General features: G+C 41.7%; 1 protein-coding gene across 2 annotated transcripts in view; it reads right to left on the bottom strand.

Moving 5' to 3' along the window:
* The window catches only part of rai14 (retinoic acid induced 14), a 42,225-nt gene extending 30,510 nt beyond the window's left edge, over positions 1–11,715 (bottom strand). For both annotated transcript variants that reach the window (XM_021602825.2, XM_021602826.2), the window contains exons 1-2: positions 11,454–11,715; positions 10,783–10,865 (exon numbers count right to left, since the gene is read on the bottom strand). In XM_021602825.2, coding sequence (XP_021458500.2) covers positions 10,783–10,818 — 36 coding nt within the window. In that variant the 5' untranslated portion in view covers positions 10,819–10,865; positions 11,454–11,715. The remainder of the gene's footprint in view (positions 1–10,782; positions 10,866–11,453) is intronic.
* Positions 11,716–16,159: the final 4,444 nt, after the last annotated feature.

Genomic DNA, 16,159 nt, shown 5'->3' with positions numbered 1-16,159 from the left:
TTCCTCCAGACGTGAAGCTTGGCATTCAGTCCAGAGTTCATTCTTGGTTTCATCAGACCAGAGTGACCATCGGGGTCTTGGTCACCTCCCTGACCAAGCCCCCCCCCCCCCCCCCCGATTGCTCAGTTTGGCTGGGCGGCCAGCTCTAGGAAGAGTCTTGGTGGTTCCAAACTTCTTCCATTTAAGAATAATGGAAGCCACTTTGTTCTTGGGGAGCTTCAAAGCTCCAGACATGTTTTTGGTACCCTTCCCCAGACCTGTGCCTCAACACAATCCCGTCTCGGAGCTCTACGGACAATTCCTTTGACCTCATGGCTTGGTTTATGCTCTGGCATGCACTGTCAATTCTGGGACATTATATAGACAGGTGTGTGCCTTTCCAAATCATGTCCAATCAATTGAATTTACCACAGGTAGACTCCAATCAAGTTGTAGAAACATCTCAAGGATGGTCAGTGGAAACAGGATACACCTGAGCTCAATTCCAAGTCTCATAGCAAAGGGTCGGAATACTTATGTAAATAAGGTATCTGTTTTGAATTTTTAATACATTTGCAAAAAAAATAAAAAAAATACCTGGTTTAGCTTTGTCATTATGGAGTATTGTGTGTAGATTGCTGAGGATCTTTTTTTAAAATCCATTTTAGAATAAGGCTGTAACGTAACAAAATGTGGAAAAAGTCAAGGGGTCTGAATACTTTCCCATGGCAATGTATGCGTTTTATTTTTCATCCATTTTTTTTTTCTTAAGTTAGAATTTTCTTCCACTAGAATATTTTGTGTAGATCTTTTTTTTTTAAAGATACATTTGAATCCCACTTTGTAACAACAAAATGTGGAAAAGGTCATGGGGTGTGAATACTATCTTAATTTGAAATTAATTTCTAAACATTTCAAAAAACATAATTCCACCTTGACATTATGGGGTATTGTATGTAGGCCAGTGACATAACATCTTAATTTAATCTATTTTAAATTCAGGCTGTAACACAACAAAATGTAGAAAAAGTAAAGTGGTGTGAATACTTTCTGAAGGCACGGTAAATATATATTCCGGACTCTGACATTGCTCGTTCTGATATTTCTTAGTTTTCATTTTTTGGATTTGTGTATTGTTTTGTATTGTCAGGTATTACTGCACTGTTGGAGCAAGAAATATAAGCATTTCGCTGCACCTGCGATAACATCAGCAAAATATGTGTACGCAACCAAAAACATGTGATTTGAAGTTACAGACAGTCAGTGACAGACTCCTTGGTAGTGCAGTAAGGAAGTGAGCCAGACAAAGATAGTCAGTAACAGTCAGTCAGTGTATAGTACAGTAAGGGAGTGAGCCAACCAGCCAGATAGAGAGACCATAGCGGCTACTGTCAGAATGTGCAGGAGGGTAAACAGGGATTACAGACTAATACAGAGACACAGTGCAGCTACTTTAAAATGGTGGCAGTCCTGCTCTGGTCTGCTCTATTCTCCAACACCATTAAAAAACACTCACTCTGCACTTCTGACAGACTGAGGTCAAAGTCCACATTACCTTCCTGCCCATTAGACCTACACTCCAGCTGGATTTCACATGTCGACTAGCCTTATTCACATTTAGTAAATAATCTATAATAAAGTTGTTGATTGGAGCCTGCAAAAACATTTCACAGTTTCAAAGAGAAGTTTCTCTGCATTTCCAAACCACATCCACAGTTCCCAGTTCTCTTTCATTTGAACCCAGAGGATGTCTGTGGAACTGTGGTTGCACCAGCATTACTTCAACTGCAGTAGGACGGAGAAGATAACAAAACATGAAAATACTGCCGTGCTCTAGAAGAACTAACTAAACAGAACACTGAACACTATCGCGTGACTGTACGGTGTAGTGCGATAGATGAAGCGGACACACAGGAGGCGGGATATTGCTGCAGTGGACTGTGAATGCCTTACCGTTGCATTTGACAGATCTACAGTAGTGGACTAAGTGGAGCGGAATGCAATGCTCAAATTTCAAAGGGAGTGACATTCCATGGAATGGATCAAATTCAAAACCACTGTAATATGGGCGTGGCTGGATGCTGTGCCTCTGATAAAACTGCCATAAAACACACAACGGTAACCCCCCCCCCTCCCTACTATTATCTTGCAAATGCTAGATAATAGTAATACACACTTAGTTATATAGTACACTCACTCACCACACTAAAATGTGTATGTATCAGCCCTTGCACATAAGTCATGCGAGGCACGAGACTCCTCACTGCTGCAGATGTTGACTCAAAACAAAATCTAGAGCAATAGCTAACTCGGTATACTGTATCCGGGCTGAGTCAGCCCCCTCCCAAAGCATGGAAACACTAGCTACAAATTAGGCTACTGTCCATCAGTAGAAGTACATGGATCACATTAGTGAAGACATGGATCAGCTTGGGCTGGAATATACTATTTTGTCAAACATGGAGACAGATGATCAGTTTGAGTGAGGGGTTGGAGGAAGTTGCGATGTACTCAAACTAATGCAAAAGTTAAAGAGTAAACAATTGAACAGATTTTCACTTGGATTTGGACGCGTATAAAACTAAACCATGACTAGCGACATCCCTTCATAAACCCAGAGCTGAAAGAAATATTGTGTAAAATGGCCCAGTGGCTACCGGCTGGTCTGGGGTCTCTCTTGAGTCAGGGCCAAGCCCTGTAAAAACAGGAAACACTTAACATTATCTGGAGGGGCTTGTGTGGCTAAATGACCATCAGGGTAAAGAAAGACATGGGACAAACATAACCACCCTCTTCCAAGAGTAAACATTCAGACCTTATCTCTAACAGGTCTTCCTCGGGAGAACGAGAGGGGAGGGAACAGTTGTCCTCTGAGTAGTGTTCCCGAAAATCTGAGTAACGTTCCAAAATCAACTAATGAAACCTTTTCACAAAACTGTATCAATATTGTTCAATTTGATCTAATGCAGGATAGGTGGGCCTCTTTTGGTAGTTTGTACTGTATCAAGCTACACACCTGCAATACTTCAAAATTGGGATTTTCAACCAATTGGATTGTTTCATCTGCCTATGAAACTAACACCATGATAGTCTCCCAACCTAAACCCCAGGGTACAGACAGTATGGTGTCAGCCCATAGGCAGGTTAAACATGTACCATCTCCTATACAATAGGCCAGTCAAACCTGTGAAAAGCATGCACTCTGCTCCCTAAATCACTACACAATGGTATCTGTTCATAGCCTGGCAGCAGGATAGCACAATGATAGAGAAACTACTCCCTTTTGGGCACATTACATGCAAAATAGACTATCTTTGCCATGAATTACCCTGACAGTATTTTGTTAAAGGTTATTATTGTAATGTTCCTGAGAGGGTTTTCCTCTGAACACCCCTATCCCTGATGAGTCCGGTTACAGTATGGTGTACAGGGGGACTACTTTATGTATGGGCTGTGAACCTCACCGGATGCGCCGGTCAGAAACCCAACAGGTGAACCCCCTATCAATCTCTCTCTGAGACATACGTGACATCTCAAAAAAGAAGGCTTGTTGTCAAACCGGATAGTATCACATGAAATACTAATCCCCATGGCAAATATCAAAACGAGTTTTGAATGGAACAGATATGCACAATTTCATCCTAATTGAGCAAAATCATTTTTCTAACCAGCATGGAGAATTCAAAGAAAATAGACATGAATTAGGTGAAAATAAATGTTCACATCAAATGTTATTCCAAAATCTGTTCTAGACTCAAGTCCACTTCCTGTTCTCTGAGGCCCCGTCTCTCCAATAGAAAAAAACAAACCCAGACTGCAAAGTTGTAATTCCTTCAGCTACACTCAATGTGTTTGTTTAGTTTGAGGTTCTTTATATTAGGAAGAAGGAAATCAGAAGACTGCCCCCTAAAACAGTGAACTGAGTATCCGACTAAAACAAACTGTTGATCCTCTCACCAATGTTGCCATAATAACAATAACGCTTAAAGCCGAATTTGCTAATTCATTCCAAAAGATTGAGTGATGCCTGTCAACAAAATATGTAGAGCAGAACTTATTTAGCCACAGGTCATGCAAGCACCTGGGTCTCCTAGCTGTACCAAGTATGTAATGATCCTAACTGTGCCACTCCCATTACAGTACAGCAGGCAACTGGGCCAACATCATAAACACACAGTAAATGAAGCTCACTGGGTCACACCAGGTTAGCAGCACAGCGGTCCCTGGTGATAGCAGGGCTCTTTACTGGATAGCAGAGATAAATCATGTATAGGAGGACTTACTGCAGAACAGAAACAAACTACATAAGACCTACTGACAATTGCAGATGCAGCATTTCTGGAAACTGCTTGAGTGTCCCACTCAACAAAGAGGAGGCCATCTTGCAAAGCTCTATCCCGGATGCAATTTCCTGAGGGCAAAAGTACACTTAGACCATAATCTGCAGGCCAAATCGTATAAATAGATTTGACCTGGGGGGGGTTATGGAGATTGTGAGAGGGAAAATCTAGGTAAAAGACACCAAGACCCTAGTAAACATTTGATTACGAGTGTATGTTAAGCTCAACATGAAGCAGTCCATGGAAAGTGTGTTCCCTCAACTGTAAATACTGTGAAACAAGGCATGTACTGTCTACACAATAGTCAAGTATATGGGGTGTTCTGTTCTGGATTGCCATCCGAATACACTTTTCCATATGTAGACTTGTTCTCATTCCAATGCTCACAGTTGTGTCACTCAGCCAGCTTCTGGTATTCTCTCTATACTGTTACCGTGCCAACTATTCAAGGATTACTTCTCCACACAACAAGAGCAATGTACTGTATAAGTATACCTGATGCCTCTGGTATTCTCACTATCGTGCACTGTACTACCATACCGGGTCTGGTCTGAAGGACTTCCACTACGGCCTGCTGGTGAAATCATCAGCCTAGATTTACACATAGACCACTTAGTGCAGACAGACAGCAACTGTAAAAGTCACTCTCTCTTTCTCTTCTCTGGACCCCCAAGGACAAGCAAAACCCAAGAGCCATGATTTTAATGTTTGGTTTATGGAGAAAGTTTTACACCGGATCGCAAACTTGCTACAGGCAATACGGTTTGTTTCTCAGGCTCAGAAAAGACAACTGCACAAAACAAATGATCTGAGGAACAGCCGATGACCCCGAGGTCTGACACCACTTCAAGTGCGTCCCTATGGGTATTGCCTGTCTGCCACCACACAGATGCATGTCTGTGTAGAATGGGTGGCAAGTATCTACAGCATTACGATAAACAATGGAAATGTTCACTTCAAGCACTTCCTAACACAAAGCACATGCACAATGTCCCCAAAACAAGGCATCCTTTCTACTAAATAACAGCTGAAATTGCTTAAGCAATCTCAAATAGGCTCGAGCAGTATACATGACTTTGAAACTCCAAACAGAATAAGGGATTGGAGACCACAGACAAATCAGAGTTAAACAAAGAACATATGGTAGGTTTCAGACAGACTTCCACTCTCAGACATAGCAGTAGTCTCATATTTTTTTCATACAAAATAGTACATTTTCACATGTACATTATTACCTCACGGTATTAAACCTCTAAACGTGTGTTGAATGCACACCCCCACATTTAGTCAAATTAACTTTATGGCCTATTTAGACTAGCAATTGTAGCTAGGAATCCATTGTGTAGACATCATGCAAAAAATACTCGACTGTATATTGCCATGGCATCAATTACTGCTATATAAACAGAGCGAAGAAATTATAATTTCCACATTTCCTTTTGCGTCAAGTCTCTCAGTCCATCCTCTGGCTTCCCCATCGCCGCAGTGCAGACTGAGCTTGGCCAAATTAACTTCACCGTTTTTCATCTTGTAAAGGTGATGAGTAGCCAAGGCAGGGGTACAGACAAGGGACTGTTGTTGGAAAGCATATGTATGCGTTTGAGAGTAAGAACATCATGTTTTCCCTCACATGTGATCTTGGCGAAGATGCTGGTTTTCTGAACCATTGCAGTTCGTGGGGTTTATTATTGTGCAGGAGAAGAACAAGGTTTATTATTGTGCAGGAGTTTCCTTTCAGTTACGTCCCCAAGCCGAGGCCTAAATGTCGCTTTTGATGCATACAATAAAAATAAGCCCAGTACTAACACAAATAGCCTTTCCTGTTCAATAAATAAGCTCAGTACTAACACAAATAGCCTTTCCTGTTCAATAAATAAGCCCAGTACTAACACAAATAGCCTTTCCTGTTCAATAAGTAATCCCAGTACTAACACAAATAGCCTTTCCTGTTCAATAAATAAGCCCAGTACTAACACAAATAGCATTTCCTGTTCAATAAATAAGCCAATACTAACACAAATAGCCTTTCCTGTTCAATAAATAAGCCCAGTACTAACACAAATAGCCTTTCCTGTTCAATAAATAAGCCCAGTACTAACACAAATAGCTTTTCCTGTTCAATAAATAAGCAACATTCGACTTAGAAAGCTCCCCATTTCCAGAAACACTGAATGCCTGTTGAGAAATTGTGGGGAAAACAGCTCTCCCTCACAGAAACACATTCATTACTTAGTTTCCTCTTCTCACTCTATGCATTATGGAGGTGCAACTAACAAAATAACAGCTGAATCAGATGGACCAGAGGAGGGATGTTCTGCAAACAAATTGACACAAGGTTGCCAAATTGTGACAAATAGCAGTATGACCTTGTCAGTGATCTCACTTACAAGCTTTTCACCTGGACTCCTTCAGGTCACATGTCATGCCTGCAGTAATGCAAGACGTCCTAAATCCAATAACTCCATGCGTTAACTTTAAAGGGAGGCCTTCCTTTACATCTCTACTTAAGTTTCTCTCTCTCCCACTACTCTAGTGGCATTCCCTTCATCAGTGATCAGTGGACTGTATCATTACCTCATTCCTGGTGATAATGTAACCGACGCCACAGCCCGAGCCCAGGAACATTTGATTTATTACCACATTCTTTTTTTTTTCATTGTGGCGTTCAAACACAGACAGAATTAGCACCGCGCTCTAAACAACCACAGAGCCACCCTATACCATGCTCCGGGTCAGCGTCAGCTCAACCTAGAATTACTGGGAGTCAAGCCTTCTGTTATTGACCAAGTTCCACTACTTTGTCTCTGCTTCTGTAAACAACTGATAAAGAATCCACGTGGTGCTAGTTTTAATAAACTACACGTCAGTGTTTGGGCTGTCTCTGAGACCCCCCTCAGACAAGCCTCCGGGATCTACCCCCCCCCCCCCCCCCCCCCCTCACACACACACCCCACCAGGCAGCCCAGATTAAAGCCCTCCTACACCGGTTTACTGTCACTGTCCCCCCATTAAGAGGCCTTTCAGTAAGACGACAGAGATAAGAGACAGTGTGCGTGTAGCCTGCTCTGTGCTGAGATCATTCATACAGCCGTGTTTGGTGAGTCGAGGATACATAATCCAGCACACGCATGAATTAGACACAGTCTGGAGGCTAGAGGGGATTGGAGGGGGCGGTATGTTGAGACAAGCCTTTGTTAATCCCTCTGGGCAGCCAGGGCAGGGTAATACATCAACTCCAGTGCAGAAGTATGGTAGTAGGCTAGAGAGTCTGTCTGGGAGGGAGAAGGGTAATGCAGGGACACGGTAGTATGTTGACATGACAACAAGATGAGCATGGTCACACATGGTTGTAATAGCTTCCAGTGTTGTTTACAATTTCTCTTCTCGCAACCGGCCAGACCGTGGGTATTTTCAATAGATATACCACAATAATGACTGGAACAACCTCGAGTACACATGCCAATATCTATATTTCTCCAATACTTCAAATGAGGAATATTGTAAAATGTGTAGCGGTGTGTGTGTACAAAACTGTTCATGGTAACTCGGCCAGACCAGAAGGTAGCTACTGTAAGCCACAGAGACCTTGGGAATAGGGATCTACAAAGACTCTAATAGCATAGTACTTCAGAGGCTTGAACTCCTCCCTGTCCCGCTGCGCCCAGCCAGTCTCATTCCCTTATGCTGCGCCGCTGCCAGATTCTATGATTGGTCACCTGCAGTTTGGCCAGGTCTCAAGCTCTCTCCTGATTGGATCTGTGGTCTAGATACTGCAGCTGTGGATTTCTGATTGGTGACTGGGAGGGAGCAGACTGGATATAACCTGGTTTCTGGGAATGTGCTTGGCCATTAGCCACAGAGACTTACTGAGACAGAAAAAAAAAACAAGGCTCTCACTTTTGTTGCTATCGCCAAATGGGCTTAGAATAAAATGCTAACAATATTCACAGACACATACAAAAAAAACACAAAAAAACATTCATCAGCTCTTCTCGTTTACCACGACCTTATAGCTAGACACTGTAAGACACCTGCTGCTGATAGTTTACAATGGCTGCTTTTTTTTTAACCAGTGAAACTTGTTTTCTTACATGGCTCACTTGATATAACATTTTCCTTCATGCAACGTTAAATCTGTTTAATACCAAGCTGGGAAAGCACATTTACACCACCTGGCCCTGTCAATACAGGCCTGCTAGATGATCCAGTTCCAATTTGGGTTGTGAAGGCGTTTGCGTTCCGTAAAACAGCATCAGGTCAACGGAACTGTGTCCAACCTGTATGAGCCAATTGCAACACAGTCTAGCCTAACCAGTAAGACACAGTTGCAGCAACAGAGGCTCATCTGTAACAGAGAGTTGCATACATACTAGATAACTAGACTCAATGAAGGTGTCAGGTAAGGACAGGTCTATAGGGGATTACTGGCTAGTCTGAAAAATATGCACTTGGGCTAGAAGAAACAGGGAGTAGGGGAGGAGGTGCAGAGGGAAGGATAGCTGAGACTAGGATGTATGAACTATAATGACATAGCTGGAAGTGCTGGGCAAGACTTTTCACTAATAATCACTGTAGACACAACTCCACTCCATTCCTGAACATTCTCAGCTGAGTTCCCTGTTGTATGAGTGATTGACTTGAATGCCTATTGCAAATAGATCATTGTAGATTAAGAAAATCCCGAGAGACACATTTAGCATTGATTTGACAGTTAACATTATCGTAGTTCTTGGATAAAATAGCCATTACATTAAAATGACTTTTTGGCAAATGGCTGACTACATAAAATGATTTATATACTGGCATTCCAGGTCTCCTTGTTTTGTAAAAGAATGAATGTCTGGCTCTGGAATGAATTCCGCCACAATCTCAGGCTACCACACAGCCCTAAAATAGAATCAGGAGGATATTTTCTTTCTATTGCCCTTGATTAGCTTGGTATGGCTGAGGGAAGAATGAATGTGGTCTGTGGAGCTAGCTGATCCACAGTAATCCCACTACTCTGACATATGAGGAGGGTTTTCTCAGATTGTATGAGAGGAAAAGTCAAGCCTCATAATGGCACATGGTTCTGGTATTGACTTAGGCTGTCCATCTAAACGCCACATGGAATATGTACAGGCCGATAGCTCAACTTGAGAACCTCTCATGAGCCTCTTCTTAAAATTAGTAGTAGCATGTTACATTCATAAGATGGGATCAATTGTATACTAAACCAGAATTCAACAAAAATATAATATATCCATTAATAAAGAAGGCAAGTCTACGGCTGGTTCTGATGTTTTTTTTCTTCCCTGAGTGCGTAGTTTTGAACGTTTGTTTTGAATGTATTCAGTCCAAGACTCTACCATGACCACCAGTGAACGATGTGTTTCTTGTGAGGATGAGAGTAGAGAACCGGGTCACAGTTTAGGTCATTTTCGATCTACTAACACTAAGGCAACCAGTGGAAAGAGTGAACTGTAGCCAATCTTGAGGACAGAAGAGGAATTTTTAATAGCAAAAAAAGTGTGAGAAGTGATTAAGTGGGTGTGAAGTAGATGGTCACAGAGATACAGACCGACTGTTCCTAAGCAACCTAATGTGAAAAACACCCACGGGTTGCAACTCCCACTGTTAAACTACATTCATCAGCAATAAGCCATGGTTATGTTTCACCACAAAAGCATCAGATCCACGACTCCATTATCTGTGGCATTCATATTTGCATTTAGCCTCACACTTTTATAATTACAAGCTAATAGAGGTATCTAGGGAAATAATTTCCCATCAGATTTGCATAATGCAAGAAAATATACCTTCCATGATTTAAGGCGCACGTCAAGTGCTAAACACAAAGTACTTTTCCCACAGATAATCCCCACCTGAAACAGTTTTTGGGCCTCTTGGCAACTCTTAGTATTCCAGTGACACAGGAGGACTCATCAACTCTTACATATTTCAGTGAAGCTATTCTGCATTTAAATTCTCTGCCTGTCAATAACATAGGAACGGTTCTGAAATGTAAATTGATTTATGAAAACCCAAACTTGAGTGTCCTACTCCCTGACTTTTGGACTTCTCACCAGCTTCCTGATTAGGTACGTACTCCTCCGAGATGACGGAGGTAGCCAGTGTAAAGTGTCTAAAATCGCCCCCCCTTCATGGCCACACTCTGGCACTAATGCTGTCTGATACAGGTCACCGTGACGACCAATGAGTCATACTCAGTGGAAGCTGCTCACTTCCTGTAGGATCTTTAGAATACTCCCTGCCTGGAAAAGTCACACCCAAATGATTCAGTCACAACTATGGAGAAACAACCTATGGAGGCTGTTATTGAAATAGCTTTACGGCTGAGGGCTTCATTGCTATGACAGTCACAGAGCCATACGGATGAATGGATGAATGAATGAAAACATTCTGTCAGGCAATAACATACCACCACCACCCAACCCCACTGATAAGTGATGCATGTTCTTACGTCGCTCTTCCTAAACTTTGCTTTAAGGCTCTTCATGTTAAACCTGGTCCATACAGTTTCCCCCCACTTGTCCAGGAGAGGCTCTGAAACCAAAAAAAATAAAATGCATAGTTACACATCTTACACTTTTAATAAACCTAACTGCTGAAAAAGCTAACTCTAAATAGTATTTAAAGTGCAACAGGGCGAGGCATTAACAAAATGTGAAAATGTAACACTTTGTCCAATCACATGTTAACTTATTTGAGAGTTAGCCCTTATTAGCATTAATATGAAGCAACTGTGTAATATTAACAATTTGCAATAGAAACGTGTCTTGCCCTCTGCCCATTATTCTAAAGGCGCCATAGCCTATCCAGCACTAATGAATGAAAACAAACTCATGGGACTGAAGTTTTTGGCTGCTACAAAGGATCAAGCGAGCGCTCAAGTCCCATGGCACGTTGGACGTGATTTTGAGGTGTCTACAGTAGCCTGTAGCAATAGATTACTGAATATAATGGCTACATTAGTGCACAATGTTCAACGGCATTGTTTTTTATTCTATTTTATCCGATACATTTGTTTCATTCAACCAAACTTGCTCGTTAGCGAAAGATACGAACAGCTAGCGAGCTAACAGTTAATTCAGTCTAGCATCAACTTTGTAAATATGAACACTGGACACTTACCCTATAAAAGTTGGACTCACAGAGGAATAGCCTGCTCTTGATAGACTACAAAACCTGTTCAATGCAGAGTTGACTAAATTGTCAGTCGGTAGGAATCTATTCAAATAGCATCGACACATAGAAAAGGAGTGGCTAATATGAACAAATAAGACCACCAAGATAGGCTATGCTGGCTAGGTTCAGGCAGAATACATTAAAAGTTGGGCTATTCAAGTCCCTGTCGCTCGACCGGGAGCTCTCTGATTGTTCAACGGGTTGAAAGGGTGACGTCATTCTTCCCTCGTGACCAAACTCTTCTGCATATTCCCATTCATGAATAAACATTTTGTACAATACATGTGCAATTCAAATATAGTCTTGCTTTTATTGCAATTACAAGGGGAAAAACTGTTTACAACACCGGCATCGGGGCGATCAAGCATCACTACCACTGTAGACAAGAAAAGCGTCTACACAAAATCACAGTACATTTCTGCAGATTAGTGATGGGCATTCCGGCTCTTCTGCAGAAATGTACTGTGATTTTGTGGTAGACGCTCACCACAAAGAGCCGGTTCTTTTGGATCCCAAACGGCTCTTTAAAAAAATATGTTTTGTATTTTTTCAAGTCAAACGGTTTGCGATAGTTTGACTATGATTGGTGTTAAAACAATTCTAATTAAAGTATTACATGAAATCACACTCTACCTTAACCAAACCTTAACCAAACCATTTTTAAATACGTTTTGGTTAAGGTAGAGTATGATTTCATGTAATACTTTAATTAGAATTGTTTTAACACCAATCATAGTCAAACTATCGCAAACTGTTTGACTTGAAAAAATACAAAACATATTTTTTTAAAGAGCCGTTTGGGATCCAAAAGAACCGGCTCTTTGTGGTGAGCTAAACCGAACGAGCCGGCTCACTGAGAAGAGCCGGAATGCCCATCACTAATCTGCAGTTTGTTATGAAAAAAGAATGCTATTAAACATTTGCATTTTAAAGTATAACTTTTTAATGAATATAAACAAAGTGCATACAAATCTAACCATTCAAAACGAATACAATCTGAACAGCATAATATAATATTGCACCACATCAAAGAAAAATAAATAACAATTTGCAAAACTGCAGCATCCCACAAAGTGAAATAAATGTAAAAAAGAAGGATGCTATTACACATGTGCATTTAAAGTATAACTTTCTAATGTATATAAACAAAGTGCATATAAATGTAGCTATTCAAAACGAATACAATCTGAACAATATAAAAATATAATATTGCACCATATGAAAGAAAATTAAATAACAATGTGCAAAACTGCAGCATCCCACTTAAAACATTAAACTGGTCCCTCTTTTCTCTCTGTTCTTTATTGCCATGTTATAACCAGCAGCACACAGCAATTCTGACCATATTTTGCTTTTATAAGAGATTTGCATTCAGAAATGCAAGCCGCCTCACTTTCGAGGGGCTGATACGGTTTCTACTCTCAGTAATTATTTGTCCCGGTTTTGAGAAGACCCTCTCAGAGGGAATGGATGTGGCCACTGTACAGGCTCCCTGTCATGACTTTAGTAAGCCGTGGGTAGACAGAGGCCTTGTTCTTTCACCAGCTCAGAGGATCTGCAGATCTTTGGAGGTGGGGCTCCTCCAATTAGGATCGGACCTCCATTATGACATCTGCTGAGGGATTCCTTCGTGCTGCATTCCCAGTTGCTCTCTCGTTAAACAGCATCCAAACAGCAGACGTTTGTGGCACTACTGCTGGTGCTTCTGCTCCATCTGATCCCTCTTCTTCCTGTTGTCCCTGCCTGCTGCTGGGGTTATTCTAAGAAGAGCCTCATCAATCGCTCTGGCATCACTGAAGGCTAACTTCTTAAGCCTGGGGTCAAGTGCAGCAGTTTCTGATAGCACTTGATTATATTCCATTCTGTGGAACTTTGTGTCCATTGATGAACATAGGGTGTCCATCAACTCTGTCACATGTCCTGTGGTTACATTTGCTTGTCTCTGGCGGCTGGCTGTGATTATCTGCAGATGCTTACACAGGAGTATCATTTTGTTCATGTTTTGTCTACTGATACAACATTCTCATCTACTGCTCATATATATATATATGTATAATACTGGATTAAATAATGATGTAGTAATAACTGCTTACTGTACCTCTCTCCACTGAACTCCACAGTAACCTGCTCAAAGGGTTCCGGGACTCTGCACCCCCCCCCACCCCCCCCCCCCCCCCCCCCCCCCCCCCCCCACCCCACCACCACCACCTCCCATTCCTCTTGGGTCAGAGCATCAACAAGTGCATTGACAAAGGCTAGGGTAAAGATGATGGCATGATGATGGGTAAAGATGATGACTCAAGAAACCGCTTCAACATATAAAATATTGAATTCCACCTTGTAGTGCCGTCTTGTTTAGGCCTCAGCTTAGACCTCCCCATCTGGCATTGTGTAGACTTTAGTTTTTCAGCACCTACTATGTTCCTGTGTATACACAGCTGCTTTCACTTTGTCCACAGTGGGCTTCATCACCTTCAGAGCATCTCTTACAATCAGGTTGATTGTGTGGGCAAGACATGGCATTCAAATTCTCATAGCTTTGGTCATGTTAGCTGCATCATCGCTAACTTAACAGACCATTTTTCCATCTACTTGCCATTCTCTGGCCACTCTCAACAGTTCCTCTGCCAAGTTCTCTGTGGTGTGTCTGTCGCAGAACTCATAGCCGTCCAGAAGACAGCTCGACATCGAAAAATCTTCAATGAAGTGACATGTAACCGACATGTAAGAAGTGGTTACCCTTGATGTCCAGCGGTCAGTGGTAAGGCAAACTGCAGTAGCTTTTTGGACTCTTTCCCGCACTGAAGCCTGTGTGCTCTCGTGCAGTTGTGGAATAAGTGATTTTGAAAGGGTGTTTCTGCATGGAATTGTGTACATTGGATTTAGACTATTGCTATAATTTCTAAAACCATTGTCCTCCACGATTGAAAATGGCTGGAAATCGGTGGCAATCATTTTAGCCAATGCAATATCAATTTGGCCTTGTTTTTTACAGACATAGACTTTGGCATAAACTGGTTCATAGAAGACTGCGTTGCTGTGGGTCGCGGAGTAGGCCTACTTGACTGAGTGGCTCCACCACTATCACTGGCAGGCCCGCTAGTTTCTCAAAGCTCCGCTACAGCTAGCTTCACAGTTGGGTGCACAGTTCGCATATGCCTGTGTAGGTTGTGTGTAGAACCGGCTTTATATGAGATTTTGTTTTGGCAAATTCTACACTGTGCTCTAACGTTGTCTACATTATTAAAATGCATCAAAATGCTATTGTGCTTCCAACTCATTTTCCAGCTGTTGTTTTCACAGCTGTCCTTACTCTATCTCCTCTGCTGCTAAGTGTGTGACGGTGAGTGAGTTGGCTCGGCCCTCCCTCACGCATCTTTGGTTCATTGGTTGACACCGCGTGTCTGATTGACAGGAACAACAGGTGAGGCTGTTAGTCTGAGCAGACAGTCAGAACAAATGTGTGCGCTTGAGTATTTAGGCCTATATTATTTTATTTCTGTTTTGGTTCTTTGAATTAGTTCATTCTATTCATTTAAATCTTTGAATTATTCATATCTTCATTTTTTTATATATTTTTTTTATAGTTTCGGCTCTTCTGATATGCAAGCCAGCTTCCAACGTTCACCTACAAGAGCCGGCTCTTAGAGCCGACCCATCACTACTGCAGATTCAATTTCTGCACTCTCTTGAAGGCTGCACCCCGTGATAGAGCACAAAAATAGCAACACTCCTGTCTGTATAAACTCCAAATAGACTTTGTAGTATAGTTGGCCGGGCAGTCAGTGTTGTGCAGTTCTGTCTATTTTTCTGCTTTCCCCACCAATGCACATCTTTTTTACTTCTGATACGATTGGCTATGTCTGCTTTGATGCTCTGTCTATATCCCACGTAAACAATAGTCTCTTCTCCTCAGCAGCATGGTTTATTACAATCACAAACATTTAAAAACCATACTTCAGTGCATTTTGAATCATCCATGAATCCATGTTACAAAGACATTTGGCTGGATTAATGAAACAACAAAAGCTGCCTTAAGCAGTGGTAGCCTACATCTGTCGAAATACTAATCCACGTTGCCATAGGCTTTCACCGGCCTGGTTATGTTGTATATTTACAGTAGGCCTATGTCAACTGGAATGTTAATACTGTGTTGGAACACTTCCTATGGGTCCCCACGACCAGGACTGAAGAACAGCCTATCCCAGACCCTACCTAACCCCAATTTTGTTTCAGCATGTTGGAAATTGAGCCAACTCTACCGTGAAGACTACCGGAGGAGTATCACTGTATGTCTCAATCATGATGTAACGGCAGTGAAATATCCTCCACTGAGGGTTTTGTGGCAAAACTGTCGGAGATTAATGAGGTCATGAGCAAAAAAAGGGATTGATATGTGTAGATCTACTTATTTTATCCCATTTCTTTAACTAAAACTGTTAACAGAGATGGGACATTTCTGCACCAAAACGTTCCTTCTATGCACCTTTTTCTTGTCAGGTCTGGCATTCCTCACTCAAAATCATCCATAAAATATGCCATTAATTTAAACTAATACTCACCCTGAGATTGCATCAATACTGCAGTTGTGTGATGTTACTCTGTGTGAGGCACTTTCTTAAATACTTTGTCCAGTAGATGGTGATAATGCT

Source organism: Oncorhynchus mykiss, chromosome 5 (genome assembly GCF_013265735.2).
Source record: "Oncorhynchus mykiss isolate Arlee chromosome 5, USDA_OmykA_1.1, whole genome shotgun sequence".
NCBI classification, from domain to species: Eukaryota; Metazoa; Chordata; class Actinopteri; order Salmoniformes; family Salmonidae; genus Oncorhynchus; species Oncorhynchus mykiss.
This window is presented reverse-complemented; position numbering and strand designations above follow the sequence as displayed.